This window comes from Maylandia zebra, linkage group LG19 (genome assembly GCF_041146795.1).
Source record: "Maylandia zebra isolate NMK-2024a linkage group LG19, Mzebra_GT3a, whole genome shotgun sequence".
Classification (NCBI taxonomy): Eukaryota; Metazoa; Chordata; class Actinopteri; order Cichliformes; family Cichlidae; genus Maylandia; species Maylandia zebra.
The window spans coordinates 27,461,448-27,478,542 of record NC_135185.1 but is presented as its reverse complement, the minus strand read 5'-3'; the positions used below and the strand labels follow the sequence as shown (position 1 = coordinate 27,478,542).

The 17,095-nt window shown below is 41.0% G+C and overlaps 1 protein-coding gene across 1 annotated transcript in view; it reads left to right on the top strand.

Moving 5' to 3' along the window:
* The window catches only part of mboat2a (membrane bound O-acyltransferase domain containing 2a), a 51,294-nt gene that overhangs the window by 12,865 nt on the left and 21,334 nt on the right, over positions 1–17,095 (top strand). Inside the window, exons 3-4 of the mRNA XM_004540502.6 lie at positions 9,307–9,452; positions 14,565–14,642. Of these exons, the coding sequence (XP_004540559.1) occupies positions 9,307–9,452; positions 14,565–14,642 (224 nt within the window). The remainder of the gene's footprint in view (positions 1–9,306; positions 9,453–14,564; positions 14,643–17,095) is intronic.

Below are 17,095 nucleotides of genomic sequence, written 5' to 3'. Positions count from 1 at the left end.
AAGGTGTTGGCACCAACAGACAGCAGGTCAAACTCATCAAGGCAGTCTTTAGATGTTTATCTCTCACGGTAACCCACGGGAACCTTTTGTATTGCATTTTCCCCACTCTTATCATAACACACAGTTTGACACAAGTGGGTAAATAAGCCCTTTAGTAGACTCGATGCAAATTCTCACTTCTGCTTAGCATTCGTGCTTTATACCTGAGGCGTGTGTCTGTGATTGTGAGCCTGTCATCGGTTTCCTCATAGGCCACATGTAGATTTCCACATAAACACTACTAATCACATCCTGAGTTTATTGGCGGTTAGTCACACAGGTGATATGGATATCAGAGTCTGTCTGTCAGTCAGTTGCTCTGAATTTTTTAAAAAGTCAGTTTTTTTCAATTACAGTCTGCAGACATTATTTTCTTTAGTGTGACTGTACTATTACTTGGCAAATGTTAGCATGCTAAATGAGTAACATCTCAGACCCCTTGTGACCCCTTGGCAGTTACTGGTTGCTAAATGGTTGGCAAGTGGTTGCGGCAGTTGGTGAAACTAGTTACAAAATGAGTGCTGCCCCACAAATATTCTTGTGAATGGTTTTGTCATTAAACGCTAGATTGCTGTGAATGCCCGCGGTTTGTATGGAAGATGCCGACTAGTCTGCAAAGGTGTCCAACTCCTCACTTAGTAGCAGTGAAACTTGGGGAAAAATGCAAAAACAAACAGGAAATGGCAAAAGTAAATTTCGCACCTTTTTAAGCATGTTGGCTGAGTGGTGAGAAGGTGAATGGTCAACAGGAACCACTGGTCAAGCAGTCAGGAAGTGGATATTTTCCGTGGGGACCAGACATTGCGATGGTGTCACTGAATGAAGACTGTAAACACTATAGCTGCATAACTTGTGAGCATGACATAATTGTTTTAATGTTAACATTTAGCTCAAAGCACAACTGTGTTTCAGGGCAGCGTGAAACTGTCGCTAGCATGGTTGCAGTCTCTTACTGTTGTTTTTGTGGAAAAGAGAAAAAAGATAAGCTTTGCCCAGAGTATAATAAAGGACTTGCCGCCCATCCCTTCGTTCCTGTACTATCCCTACTTTCTTTCCTCACAGCCTCCCTGCTCAGCTGCAGCTCCTCTCCAACACAAAATTCCTGGCTGATGAGACAGATAAAAACCTGAACAGAGCGGGAAGTAGTTGCTTTATAGACATGCTTTAAAATCCAGATTGTGGGTGAGGATATCATTTTGGTGATAAACGAACTGGAAAAAGATCAGCCCCGAAGGCCTTTATGTTTCCTCATATGCATGCAGGCACCCATACATGGACACTGGGTTTGACTTGGTAATGAGCTTCAGGAAACAGGCTTATCTGTCTTCAGCATTCACAGTGATTTCCTGCCTTCCTTTCAGCTTCTTTCCCAGTGCCAGTTTGTGTCAGTCTATAATATAGCGTCTTTAAGCTGAGCTGAACTGAGCCCTGTGCCACAGCTGCCAGGAAAAACTGCCTGACAGCTTATGGCCTCTAAGCGCTGGCTGCACACTGGCACTTGCTACCTATCAAAACATCCGTATGTTGCCTGTCTCTGTGATCTGTACACTCTGTAATGACATGTGATTGATTTGCTGAGACATCCCTGTTTGACATTGTATGCTGAAGACAAAGGATGGAAGGGGCTTTAGCTTCACAATGGTTCTCACCAGGCCTCATTGGAGCCACTTCTCAGCTTCAGAAGTAAATATTCTGTCAGTAGCAGGCATGGACATGGCACCTTACCAGCATCTCAGATCTGCAACTTTTTGTTTTTGGGGTCTTCCTCCCCCTTTCCCAAGCTGGTCTGTGTCCCTTTTTTCCTTGTCATAAATGCAGTGCATTTATCCAGAATAGCATTTTCTCCTCTTTCATCCCCTTGAATGTTGAACGATTCTGCAGCACAGATATTCTGCCTTAGTTTCTGAAACAATAAGAGTGCTGTACCCCAGGGTAAGGTTGACTTCAGAGTGAATCAATAATGGAAGAGGGGATCCATGTATTATGAATGAAGGAACAACGTACCTCGGCACAGGAGCTTGTCTACTGCAAAGTGTTTATTCAATAAACAACCATCCCAGGCCAAGAGAAAACACATTTAGCCTAATCTTTTAACAAATCCTGTGACTATCAAGTCTGATATTGCTTTTCTTTTCTTTTTGGCATGTGGCGGCTTCTATAACGATATAACTTTGTTGCAAAGTACTGCATGCAACCCAGAGGGAACACTGGTTCCTACATATCCCAGAATTCCTTAGATTTATGTCAAAGGCAGAGGGCTCTGGTTGAAAGCACCTTTTTAAAGCGAAGAAGGGGGGAAAAAAATCACAGATGCTACAGTGTCCATTCACAGTGTAAAATCACATCTGCGAGTGAAATGTAGCAAGTTTGCTTGTCATCTGGTCTCATTGTGTAAGTGCTGCCTGGGTGAAAGAACCGTTCCGAAAATGGTTATGTTTTCCCTGACAGCTTATTTCTCAACTGCTGGCATTAATTTCTAATGTCAATCTCCTACATGATTTCACAGATTCTGCAGGAGCTCTTGTAATTGACTTGTGAGCAATAATAATATATCTTTCCCGCTGAGCTGAACACACAGCACTGAGCGGTGAGAGGTACTGCAAGCTGTAGCTTTTGTCTATAAAAGGATTCCGATTAACTAACATATGGTGCAGAAACACTTTGAGAATATGAATGCAAATGCTCTCATTTCCAATAAGCCACCAGTTAGTGGGGAGCCGCTCTTTAAAGTGGTCATGTATGTGCGCTTACTTTTAGCTATTCAGTGTAGATGTTGCACAGCATTCTCACAATGAACTCTGTGTGAATCAGTTAGTCAATGTTTGGCAACTATAAAAGACTCTCAGGTGCTTTCTTTAGAAATGAACCCCTTCATTACTCATTAATTCAATCTTTTCCATCTCAGATAACAATCAACAGGTAAAGTAGCAAGTATGTAATAAAAAAGTCATCTTTACTATTAAGGAGACTTTTTCTTGCAAGGACTTTAGTCCTTGAAGTAAATTTGTAAGTATACATTTGGTCTTAATCCTGCAGATTTTTCATGAACTCTCCTGTTCTCCTTTAGTCCTGGGCAGTGTTGGGTAAGTTACTTTAAAATAGTAACTGAGTTACATTACTAGTTACTTCTCTCAAAAGTAACTCAGTTACTTCAAGTTACTCGTTACTTTCAAAGTAACTAGTTACTAGGGAAAGTAACTTTGGTTTTACTCAGAATTCTCTTGTTAATGTGTTTCTTCCATAACTTTGCCAGTCTTCTAGCTTGCTTACTTGCCACAGTGCACTGTGCCACCTACCAATAGAAAGGAAAAGATAATGTGCATATTTCCACGAGAGAAATCCCACGCCTGGACCGTCATTGACTGCTGCCATGATTCTAGCCTACGTCACAGCGTCATGTGCGCCTTTTACATCAACACAAAAACTGCAGTCGTGGTGCTTTCGATTGTACTCAGAACTCGGAAATTCTGCCTTCTGAATAGGAAGATGTAGGTAACACCAGACTGCAGATGAGCTGCATACAGGGCTGGACTGGGACAAAAAAATTGGCCCGGGCATTTTGACTAGAGACCGGCCGCCATTATAGCAAAAATCATAAAGCCTTTGAATGAAAATAAACACTGTTGTGACAGTGATGTACACTGTTTTGATGGTATATATGCATCAATCTATCAATTGTTTGTTGTAAGATTCAGATAATTATTTTTTAAAAGCTAGACATTTTAAATGAGAATAAAAAGAAAAGTATTTCTTTGTGCCCCCCATTCCCTGTTAATGCCCTACCTGCCCCCCTGGCAACACTTTGCTAGACCCGCCCCTGCACAGTTACCAGCTGTCAGCTACTTAGAAAAGGATCCTGGTGTTATTTGTCTCTCAGAAACAGTTCATAACTTCAACTCATTCATGCCACCTAAAAGGTAAACCTGTTTCTCCATCACCTCTTCAGCTCTGATGATCCAGTAAGGACATCTCCTGGTTTCATCTTCATGTTTCCCTCTCACCAGATAACCAAACCATATCATGACCAGCAAACATCAGCTGATACTAGAAATTAATATTAAATAAATTCTAACAACAGCTGATCAAGCTTAAACATGCTGCTGTTGTTTAGCGCGACATCCGCTGGTTTCCTCTTTCTGGCGCAAAGTGGGCGATAAACAAACAAGAGAGCCGATCAGCTGATCATTGATCAGTTTTCATGATTGAAGTAGAAACAGGAGAGGGAGGGGGGAGAATGAAAGAAGAAGAGGCAGCTGTGCAGCGTAAACACAGAATAACTCCAGCTTTGTGCCTTTTTCATTGTAGCTGAATTACGGGACAAACTGTTCCTTTTCACCTCAATAAGAAACGCGTAATATTTTCTCTGAATACCAGACGGGACGGTTGGCAACTCTAATAACTTATGAACAAAATAAAGTTCAACATCAGTAACATAGCACCCACCCAGCTGTATAGAAACTCCGTCATGCTAGCTAGCACGCAGTACGGAAAAAGTCAGAATAACGAAAATAAACTCCACCTAAACTTGGTTTATATCTGACCCAGAGAGACTGCAGGTCATAACTTCTTACCTGAAGTTCAGTTCACACTTGGACCGGCGGCCGCCTCGGGTCTCATTTCCTTCTGTGTCCCTTTCCCTCCTCCAACTGCTGGCCTCCACCACTTGCTAATATTACTGAATCTGTGGAAGCTCCGCGATAGCCACCACACGAAGTAACGAGTAACGACCCTTTCTAAATCCTAGTAACGACTAACGCGTTCCTGGTTTTGGCATAATAACTAGTTACCGTGCTCGTTACCACAATAATAACGTAGTTATTGTAACGCGTTATTTAATAACGCGTTAGTCCCAACACTGGTCCTGGGTCCTCTGTTCTTTATTTGTCCTAATTAAATAGCTTGGAAGCGTAATAGGTGAACAACTGCAATCTCATTTCTCAGTTTAAGAATAAATGATTGACAGTTGTCAGTTGGCCCGCTTGAGGTTTTGCCACAAATGGTCACCCACAGCTCCGCTTCACTGTTGACTCACACAATGCTGTCTGTCTGTCGGTCTGTCTGCCACGCCCTTTCCTTGCTCTTAGGGCAATATTTTGATATCCAGGGAGGGGCCAATTCACACTTCTTGATTTTCCAGCTAGTCAGCAAAGGACGTTGTAACTTCCTTCAGTACAAATCCAGAGTCGAGGGGTTGTGGCTGTAATAATCTAAGATCTAATTTAAGATGCATACCTGTGGTTTGACATACTTTCAATGCTCATTGGAGTCATGCACATTTAAACGCTCCTAAAAACTAGTTGGGTTCCCACAGAAACATTCAACTAGTTGACTTTAACTGCTATTTTTGTCTTACTGGAACACTTGGATAAATCAGTGACTATAGTAAAATGTGGGCTGTTTGTTGCTTTGCATATCAGCCTGTTACCCCGTGGGCCGGTGTACAGGCACACAAGTCATATTCAGCAAGTGAGCAGCTTGAAGGTAATCAAAGTGTAAAGCAACATCCAAAGCTGTGGACTGGCTAAACACTGTGCAAAGAAAGAGGCTTGCATGAGAAGGGGTGGGTGGAGAGGGAGTCAGAGAAGGTTGGTTTAATGTGATTTCTTGTCATTACATTAGGGCATCTTATTTTATTTTTAGCACTTGAGCTTTAGAGAATTAGAAGCAATCTGCAAATGAACTGCGGCTTAATTTTGCCAAATTTGTTGCGCTAGAGTGCTACTCGGTTATTACTACAAGTCAGGGGATGATTTAGGTTGAAACTGGGCCTTTTCCCTGTTAACCATAGCTGAAAGATGGAAATGACAGACACTGTCAATAAAACTTATCTTTATTGGCACACAGCTGGGTGCGGTTGTTTGTCTTTCATCCATATGAGACAGATAAATGACTCATAGTCTTCTTTTGGCAGCCGTGGAGCTAAAATGACACATTTCTTCCCAGCGGATTGCTTGGATTTGTTTGCTTTTGGGCTAAGCTGAAGGAGTATCAGCATCAGGACCTGCACACAGCCATCTGGTTTAGCTTCTCCTGCTTGATTATTTGTTAATTACACTCATCTCAGTGCCAACTGGTTTCCCCCTTTTAAACAATATCACTCGTAACAATAGAAGAACAAACCAGGGTAGCTTCTATTGTTGAGGCTCATATACATTGTGTGTGTGTGTGTGTGTGTGTGTCTGTGTGCGCATGGAGAAACAAAAGCCCTGATATTTTCAACCAACTAGCATCTGATATGAAACTCTCAGGCTAATGCTGCAGATGATTTGTGGCTACATAGCCCTGCAGACACGAGGGCTTTAGTACTTAGGGCTATATCTGTCCCCCTCCCTTTCTCTCTCATCAATCATGCAGGATCCATAGATAATGGATGGCGCTCATGGTGTTGCTTGTCTTTTACCGTTCACTGGCCAGACGGATCTGTTAACATGACCTATATACATTGGCGGGCTGTCATGTATTCAGACATGCATCGCTTAACGTGACATCAAACAAATGTGGGCTTAGTGCTTAACAGTCTGTTTCCCTTTACAATGTACTGATGTTTGAAATTTGTTTTGTATCTGTAGTTCATTTGCATCTGCCAAAGGAGGCTGAGGGCAGAGATGGACTTGGAGAGGCAATAAAGAAGTTACCGTGCAGCCTTCTGCTTTGCATTTGTGAGGGTGTATGTGGAATAGGCCTGTGCAATGTGCAATGACATGCTTCTATATTGCAGAAAACGTATGATGTTATAGAAAAACTATTATTAAAGATATCATAAGGTTAGGTTCTGAGGTTGCAGAGGTGAGGGTGTGGTGGTTCTTTCTTCTCCCCATATTCACAGTAAAGCTTCTAGCTAGCTATACTGTCATCCTCTTCTTTATTTCTATTTTAAAAATAGTTTTTAAGATAATCACTGTTTAGAAAAAAAAAAGAAACATGGATGGAATGGAAAAAAAAAAGTGAGATGTCAATGAACACAATAATATTTAAGACATGGAAAACCATTGAGTTTAAAAACATTGAAGAACCATAGACAATATAAATGATGTTACCCACTGTTAGTGAAGTCTCTTTATGAAGCCTTGATGAGTGTTTTCGCCATCATCATCTTGGTGTTGATGGTGAATGGCTTTATGAAACTTATACAAAATGGACCTAAAGTTTTCTGCCTTGAAGTGTGTGACTGAGCCCATAAATTCATCAGTATTAACAGAGGTCAAGTCCAAGGGGTTTTAGACTGAAAGTCTTTCACAAAACACATGGTCCCTGCAGGCTACATAAGCATCAGTCATTCTTTGTCACCTTGCCAGAGGGGATCGACTGCTGTCTTGGCCCACGACTAGCTTTGGAAGATTCAGCTATGTCAAGATAATTGGCACATTAAGTTACCAGTAACACTATGTGCAGAGCTTTTCTTATAACTTGTGTGGAACAATTCATATTCTCTGTTTATTAAATCACCTTTATCAAGATTAAAGTACTGTAAAAGACTCTGTTGTGAAGGCTGATTGCACGTACTTAAGCTGTGTTGTAAAATCTTCACTTCGCCTGGGCTTGCCTCTTTGCTGCCCTGCTGCGTGTGTCAGACAAAGAGGAAAGGCTTCAGCGTGGGACAACAAAACATGATAGGGAACAGTTAGCTTTTTATTGTTTATTTGGCTCAGATGCACTGCCTCAATAGTAATTTTAGGGAAAACCCTATGAGATGTTTGCAAGATATGTGTCAATAAAATAAATGTCCTTTCTCATAATGTGTTAGGCATGTTCATGTAGCATTTGTGTAGTGTGGTGAGAGGTTTTACAGCACACATGAAAAGATTATTTAGTTTTCTGTACCAGTATATGACACACGAGGATTTACACTGCGTAAAATGGTTCAGTGTTGCCTGCACATGTTAAAATGATCATAGATCCTTACTCACCTCTTTGTATACTGAAAGACATGTCAACACTTCCAAAACTACTTGAAATATAATGATGACAGACAGTAGGGCTGCACAATTAATCGTTAGAAAATCGCGATCTCAATTCATACTTATGTGTGATCTCATTTCCAAATGACAACGATTTTTTTTTTAAAAAAAAAAGGAAAAAAGATGGCGATTGTACCGCATTTTGATCCGGGACATAATTTGCATGAAAACAAGCACTCACTCTTCCTGCTCAGCAAATGACAAGGGCGGAGCCTTATACCACGTGATACAGAAGCCAGCTGGCAGGGAAAAAACAACGGAGAGACGAAGCTGTAAGGCCAAGAAAGTGGCAGGAGAAAATCTGTCCCTGTCAACCATCCAAACATCAATAACGGGAACCTTATACAGCGCTTCCCTATACCCGTCGAACTCCCGCAGGCACAAAGAAATTACAGAGGCTATCACTTATCACCTGACCAAAGATATGGCTCCCATCAACACTGTGCAAAACGAGGGATTTATGAAAATTATCAACACCCTAGACAAACGCTACACGGTGCCGTCCCGCAACTATTTTTCTATTGTTGCACTACCTGCTCTATACACGCAGCGTAGAGCAACGGTGGAGACGGAATTTCAAGCAGTACAACATTTTGCTTCAATGACAAAATGTGAGACATTTATTGTTTTGTTATGTTTATTTATTGTTTTCATGTTCTGTCTCAACTGTTACGAAGTTGATGTGCAGTTAAGTGCAATAAATATTTATATTGGAGAAGAAAATCGTGAGAGAATCGTGATCTCAATTCTAAGCAAAAAAAAAATCGTGATTCTCATTTTATGCAAAATCGTGCAGCCCTAACAGACAGTGTGAGTCAAACAATTATTACAAGGTTAGCTTGGGCTGTTGTCACAATTGTGTCAAATAGCCTTGATATAGCAAAATCCAGATGGATCAATACTGTATAAGAATCTCTTTTCTATCTTCCACCTGTGTTTGGTGTTACTAATCAAACGGAGAGGTTTCCTTTGCCCCCTCCCACTGGATTCAGTCAATCTCACTATTGACTGGTGTAAAGCCTCTTTGCTGTGCCATTTGGAGACATTAGGAGATGAAACAAGGTCTCAAACACCCACTCTAACACCCTCCAACCCAGCTATGACCTGTCAGACTCATATTATATTATTGTTTTCATAAATAGATGGATATTTTTTGCTTTATTTTTCACTATTAGAGACAATTTAATTGCACAAGGTGGACCACACCTTTGTTTTATGCTCAGTGTCTTCTACTATAATCTTTCATATGCAAGTGATACACAGAAAAAGCATACATTTTTATCATTCATTACTGTGTCTCTGTGCGCAGGTTAACTTTGTGGCATGTCAGCTGTTTGCCCTGCTGATGGCTGTTTGGTTTCGGATCTACCTTCATCCCAGTAAGACCAGTCCCTTCATCAGACATGTGGTGGCCACTCTGTTGGGCTTCTACTTGGCTCTCTTCTGCTTTGGCTGGTGAGTCACCCCTCTGTTTATCCCGCAGCTCTGTTCTTGTCATCAGTGTGCTTTCAGACTCTGCTCCAACCTTCCTTCCTACATTATCACGTTAGTGACTTTGTTTTCCTGCAAACAGAGGGCATGTCCCAGTTTCATGTTATGGCTATGTGCTTTTTTTTTAAAAATTTTTATTTGACTTTACTTATGGTTCAATTATCAGTATATAGTATGTTATGTAATGTTATATAATACAAGAAATGTTATGTAATGAAGTGTTCATTTCTACTTAAGTTATTTTTCTACATTTCCCAGAATGCTTCTTCCTAAATCAGGACGTACGTGAACAGTTCACCCTCTGCTGGTTTTGCTAAACTAGCATTCATTTTTACACGTAGGTAGTGACTTTCTATCAAAACAAGTCGTTTTGATAGAAAGTCAGCTTTTAAAAATGGTGACACAGACACCCACATTTGCTTCTTGTTTGGGTTTCGTCTGTCATAGAAATTAAGCCAAAAAAAGCTAGACTCCCAAACCATTTTGGATTTCATCCCTCTTGCAGCAGTACTTATTTTCCAGTGTCATGGTTTCCGTTGGCCTTTGTTGTCCTTGTAAATATGAATGCGTGCCAAACGTTAAGTCACAACTTGAGGTGCGCCTTGGCGTTGTTTTGGCTTTTCGTGCACCCCCCTACACACACGCACATAATTTTTTTTTTTTTTTAACCTGGTGTGTCCAGGGCATTTTGGATCTGTGCAAGCAGGTCAGAATCTACTTGAGTGTAGAGATGCCAAATGGTGCCAAATGGCAAAGAAGGAGATTGGTTTTAAAAAGAAACCTCTCTGATGGCTTTCTTTCCAATGTCGTTTTCTGGTCTATTTGAATTTCTTAATCACCTGCAGTGTTTATTCTGTTTAAATTGAACTCTGGTTCATTTTCCTGTTGATGCATTTCATTTATGCAGGTGTGAACACAGTAATCACACCCTGGTGCTGACCAAAACAATTGCACCAAGACCCTTTGAGGAAGTGGTCTCAGTGCGTTTCAAAATGAATTTCACAGCGGTTCATTTATGGCGTGAATGTGATTTGACCTTGATCCTAACAAGCTACCAGGTGTACGTTACAAGGTTGAACTAAAACAACTTCCCAAAGCCACGTCTGCTTTTTCCTCCAAGATGCAGCAATGCACTACAGATGTGCAAAGGTTCGTATAAGCTACCAACTAACCACAAAATGAACGTAAACGCTCAGTGTTCTCCAGTAGTCTAGAACATTTTCACGTGGTTTGTAGTGATGAATTTTGGTTCGCTTGGAGTGCACTTGGATTTTTCTTTGTGTGAAGAGAAACCAAACAAGGGAGAGATTAAAAGTTAACAAATTCATCAGCTGATTCACACTAGAGTAAACAAACTATAGGTGTGAAAAACAAAATGTCACTGCTGGTTTTTACTCTGTTGCTTTAAGAAAATTCTTACCCTACTACCTCTACTGCACACAAATGGTTTACAATGAATGATAACTCTCAAGTGTCGTGCTCATATACAATAAGATTGTTGCTAAAACTACTAAAATGCTCATCAAACACTAGTAAAATCTGTTAGCGTGCAAAGAAACCAAATAATCAGTTAAACTGAATACCACAGTGACACTCTTTGGTCTGCCTATGGCCTGATTATTGTAGTTTATTTGTGTTGATGTTACTATACCAAAAATGAAACCAGACTTCCTGCATATTTGTCGGTGGTTGTTCGGAGGTTAGGTTTGATAGTACGATTGCCTCATTCGTTATTCCGGGCTTTTTTTGTTTTTTTTTTTTTTTTTAAATTCTGTACTCATTTGTTTGTCTGCTGTTTGCCTGCCATCGTCTTTGCACTCCCTTGTCACTTCTGCCACTACCTTCACAGCCCTTCATGCCAAAGCAAAGTAATCGATTGGGTAGTAACTGCTGTCTCATTAGGAAGCTGTTGTCCTGTATTAGACCATCTACTGTACCTCTGGCACATTGCCACTGTGTGCGTGCGTGTGTGTATATATAGCAAACGCAGGAAACACTTGTTTCCTCCTAATCAGACTTCAAGCTGCACAGCAAGTGAGAAAGTGATAGCCAGATAAAGTGTTATCTGATCATCACACCGATGGGGTCTTATGTCACTTTACCAACAGACTGTTTATGACTGAGCTGACACCAAGCTGCAGATGGATGATAGTCAATCATATAGTATCAGAAACACTCTCTTTATGTACAGTGACATGAAAAAGTATTTGTTTTGGTTTCTTTTGGATATTTGCCACACTTAAATGTTTCAGATCATCAAACAAATGTTAATGTTAGACAAGGATAACCAAAGCTGATGGAGTTGTCAGCCTGGTGGGAGGGTGGTTGGCATGGTAACCCAACTTTGTGAACATTCTCAAATTGATGCTATTGGTGCCACTACTAGAAATCTGTTTGATTCTCTGTGACCCTGACTTCAAAGTCAAGGTCATATGACTGCAAGGTCAGAGGTCAAGTTTTCTTAAAAGACTTGTGAATCCAAGAACTCAAGAAGAAAGTCACCTAGAAACTTCAAACTTAGACCACAGGTGCATCTACGTGGAGGGTGAGGGGTAGCACTAGTGGCCTTTAGTATTTTAAAATGATGATTTCATTTATTAAGGGAAAAACGTTATCCAAAAATAGAACCAAAATAGAAAATCATCAACATCTGTCAGTCTGGAAAGGGTTACAAAGCCATTTGTACAGCTATGGGACTCCAGCCGACCACAGTGAGAGCCACTGTACACAAATGGAGAAACCATGGAACAGTAGGGAACCTTTACAGGACTGAACAGCCTATGAAAATCACTCCAACAGTGCATCGACAATTCATCCAGGAGGTCACAGAAGAACCTGGAACAACTGTACGTCTTACTAGTCTCAGTTAAGGTTGGTGTTGATGATTCATGGTAAATGGTAAATGGCCTGCATTTGTATAGCGCTTTTCTAGTCCCTAAGGACCCCAAAGCGCTTTACACTACATTCAGTCATTCACCCATTCACACACACATTCACACACTGGCGATGGCAAGCTACATTGTAGCCACAGCTGCCCTGGGGCGCACTGACAGAGGCGAGGCTGCCGGACACTGGCGCCACCGGGCCCTCTGACCACCACCAGTAGGCAAACATGGGGTTAGTATCTTGCCCAAGGATATTTGGCATGCAGCCAGGGGGCAGCCTGGGATCGAACCACCGACCTTCTGATTAGTGGCTGACCTGCTCTGCCACCTGAGCTACAGCCACCAACCTTAAGAAACAGAATGGGATCCATGGGAGTGTTACAAGGAGAAAACCAATGCTGACCAAAAAGAACTCAAAGGCTCATCTCACATTTGCCAAAAGCACAATGGGATGGTATTCTGAGAACTGATGAGATACAAATTTAACTTCCTGGAAGGTGTGAGTCATGTCACATCCGGAGTAAAACTAACATAAAAAGAACATCGTACCAACAGTCAAACACGGTGGTTGTAGTGTGATGGTCTGGAGCTGCTTTGAAGCTTTAGGATCTGAATGACTTGCTATAATTAATAGACTTATGAACTCTGCTCTGTACCAGAAAATCCTGAAGGAGATGTGTGGACATATTATATCTGGCAGCCTAATCAGTTTAATGTAAGTTTTGAAGCTGGCAACCACAGATGTTTTCAAAATTCAGGCAAAACACAGGCTGTGGTTATCCATGTGGATGCACTGCAATTTCTAAATCACAAGGCCCCGTGGCAATAATGGTCCCAAGTGGACTTAAATTTATTTTTGTAAATGAACAGCATTTGACTTCAACCACAGGCTACTTGGAAAAGTCGTCTCAAGCAAGGCTGTGGAACTTATCATCAGATACTGGCGACAGGGGAAGTGTAGTTATAAAGGAAGTGAAACACCGACTTAGTCCGACAACACAAGAGATGTGAGCAAACTTCATTTTTTCTGGCCAAAACCAGTCGTCTATTTTAGCACAAAGGGGCCAAATAGTCACTATTTGATATTTACCTCTGTGAGCGCCCGCCAAAGAGTTTTATTGTCTGCAGTAATTAGTAGGTAATAAAAAGACTATACACCCATAGAAATGTCATTAAGAAGATACGTTTTATGGAGGTAATATATAGCATTTATTGTACTTGGCTCAGTATTCCCAGTTAAGTGTTTTATGTTGCTAAGACTGAATTAGCCGCTAATCACAGGGTAAAAAGGTTGAACTTGACAAGTGGAATTGGTGATAAACATGTAATGTAGAGGAAGGAAAGGGCATTAAATGCATGAATGCATCAATAGTTTTTTTGTTTTGTTTTTTGTTTTTTTTGGGTGTATGCTTTTTTTCAGGGGGCATATATGATGGCTTTCGTCATGGCTTTCATAGCACACAGACATTCTGCTGCTGCTCTGTGTTAGAGCCCTCGACTGCTGGTCTTAAAGGAGCTTCCTTCCAAATGCTCCAGGCTGACTGGTTTCTTTTAGGTTGTATTTCCTCTCTGCCAGAAACATACGCTTTTTCCTCAATGCTGCTGGACAAACATTTGGAACTGATTATTTAGTACGTTTCAGGCAAACTGGTTGGAGTCTCTTTGTATAAGAATTTTATTGCCTTTTCCCCTCTCGGACTCTTAACCCTTGTATTTTCAGTTAATTCCATTCACCCACCCCTATGATCTCTTGTTCCTCGCCAGCCCTGATAGACGTGTTGTCTTTGTTGAGTCACAGCTAACACACTGTGACATCTCTCCTCTCCTGGAGGGCTTGACGTCTGTAGGATCACACACTGCGCCCTTCAAAGATCCATCCGGTAGCTGCTGCCACTGCTGAACTGTTTGTGCCTCGCACAAAGGGAGAGAGGTGGATATATGGCAGAGTTGGTTTAATATCTTGTTAGTACGTGCTGTTACTAACATGTTAATTAAGAACATAGTGTGATGTTATGGTCACATTCCTTGCCCTGTGACTAAAGATGACACTTTACTAGTTACAAAGGTCTGTCCTCACATGGTTGCTGGTGTGACTATGCTTTGTAATGCTGTAATTTCCTCTTCCTTACAACTATACAGGTAGATAAATAAACAGTGGTATTTATTATTTGTGGTATCTGTCTCTCTACAGGTATTCCCTTCATTTCCTGGTCCAGAGTGGCCTGTCTTACAGTGTGATGGTGTTTGCTGGGCTGGAGAACATGCACAAGTAAGAAGAAAACTCACAAACCTATAAAAAAATCTGTTTGATTTAATAAACCCTGAAACCAAAACTTGAAGTTTGCTGCACTTGAATCTTGTCATTAATGTTACATTAGATATTGGACTGTTTTAAGGCTTCATGTGCTTTATCTGTTTAGGGCACATAGGCCTAAGTCACACTGATACTGATTCTGCTCCCGGGCTTCTGTGTCCATGCCTCATGAAGACAAACACACACACTCAGAGGCACAGGCATATTCACATTGGCTTAGATGTTATTTTTGCTAGAATTCAAGGTTATGAGTGCAGGTGTGAACATTGGATGTTTCCCCCTGGGAAGATCGCTCTAAATAGATACTAAGGAAATATTCATCACAACAGCTGCTCTCAGAAAGAAAAGGCTCCAAACCCAGTGACAGAATGGAAATGACAACTTTGGTTAACTAGATGAGTAACACGTTTTGACATGCATCACCCTTTGCAAGAGGTTCAACTCTTATTGTCCTTTGTAGCCCAGTGTTGTGTCTTTGCAGGTTGGTACATAAGCGCAGTCCACTCCCTCTTGCGGTAACACTTATGAAACCTTCACCTGCATTATATTTTTACATAACAAATTAGTTATTATCAGTCTAATAAGCTGAGATCGAGCTGGGGGTTTGTGCCAAGTGGCTGGACACGTCAGTCTGAACTTTAGATCGCAACCTTTGTTCTTTGAACTATTTCTAACATAGCAGCTTATGTAAACTTTAAAATATCTCAACACATAAAAGTGTGCCACTGGTAAAACGTTTACCTTAATGCCCTCTTTTCTTTTTTTAAAACTTGTCTGCAGTAATCAACCTAAGGAAATAATCTTTTGTCCCCTTTAATGGAGGCTTGCAGTGAATTATTATAAAGCTAAATACACTATTTTTTTTTTTCCACTGTGAAACTTCAAGCTGCCATGAAAACACTGAGGGCAAATCGACATATTCTCCAGTGTTTAAAAAAAAAAAAAAATGCCAATCCATAGTAGGGGACATAAATGACATCCTGGATTTCAGCTGCCATCTGTGACAGATGGGGAAATCTAACGAACCCATACACAACATACAGTGAGGAAGGTCAAGCATACAGGGAGCTCAGTATGACAGCTTTTTGGGTCTAAGTGTGGATCGAACCCAAGTCTGGCTGTAGTCTGACTAGAGGTGCTTTGTTTAGTTGTTGGCATCATATTTTGTACTATTCATCACGTGAGCTCCAGATCTCTTTCACTCCCAGCTCCCTGCTGTCTTTGACGGCTCACCTGTTGGATGTGGCAAATGACGGGGAATGTTCTAGATGCATTCCAACTTGCCTCGAGCGTGAACACAGCACTGCCTGCTGGTTGACGGCAAAGAGGGAGAACTGTGACATTGTTAGATATAGTGTAACTAATGAAAGAGGCTATCAGAGTAATGAAAGAGCCCACTTACAGGGATACTGGCAGTAAAAAAGAATTGTAACAAGTCAGACTTCTACAGAAATGAGAGAAAAACTGCTGTCTTGATGCAAATGTGTTGGTACCTGATCTTTATAGTTTTCAGCTTTTGAGCCTTAAAATGAGGTAATTGTATCTAATTGGCTCTTTTACAGCATGTAGCTACTTAAAGCTGTTTAATCAATTGGGTTGTTTTTCTTTATTTTATGTGTTTTTCTTTTCTTTTTCATTTGTTTTACTGGCCTCAAGAGACATTTTCACACATGAGCTGTGGGCCTGAGCTATATGTGAGAACGCAATTTTCTACTTCAGTTTGATTTGATATCAAATGGTCTTTGCCCTGCCAGCTCCCTAGTTTGATGTCACCTTGAACCCTTGTGAGAATCGAGTATAGTCTAGAGAATTCACAGCCAGCCAAGAGCACTTAATGTATCCTTCCACCTGCACACTCTCTAACCAGGCAGCACCTTCACCTAAACCAAACAAATGACACATAAGTCTGGAACTTATGCGTCATTTGTTTGGGGAAAACATAAAGATAAAGAGATACTGGCATGATGCATATTCTCCCTGTGCTTGTAGGTTTCTACTGGATACTCTCACTTCCTCCCACAGTCCAAAGACATGCACAGTAATTGGTAACTCTAAATAGGGCGTAGGTGGATGCAAGCTAGGTAAAGCACTTAAGTGTGGAAAAGGCGAATATAGTGTAGCATGCATTGAGTGGTCATTAAGACCAAAAAGGGTCTGAATCCAAGTCTGTTGCATCCGTCTGTTCATGAAACCACTTTGCTACCCTTTAAACATCTGTAGCTCCAGTGCTAGCCAACAGAGTTAAGGAAATTTGATCTCTTTTTAAATTGACTGTAAATCTAAGGGTGACATTTGTATGAATTACTTCCTCAAATTTGCTTGGCCTGCTTTTAGTTTTCATTTCTGTATACACCGTGCACTGTATCCATACCTGCACCTCCAGTGTGGCTTGACCTGTCTACCGCTGT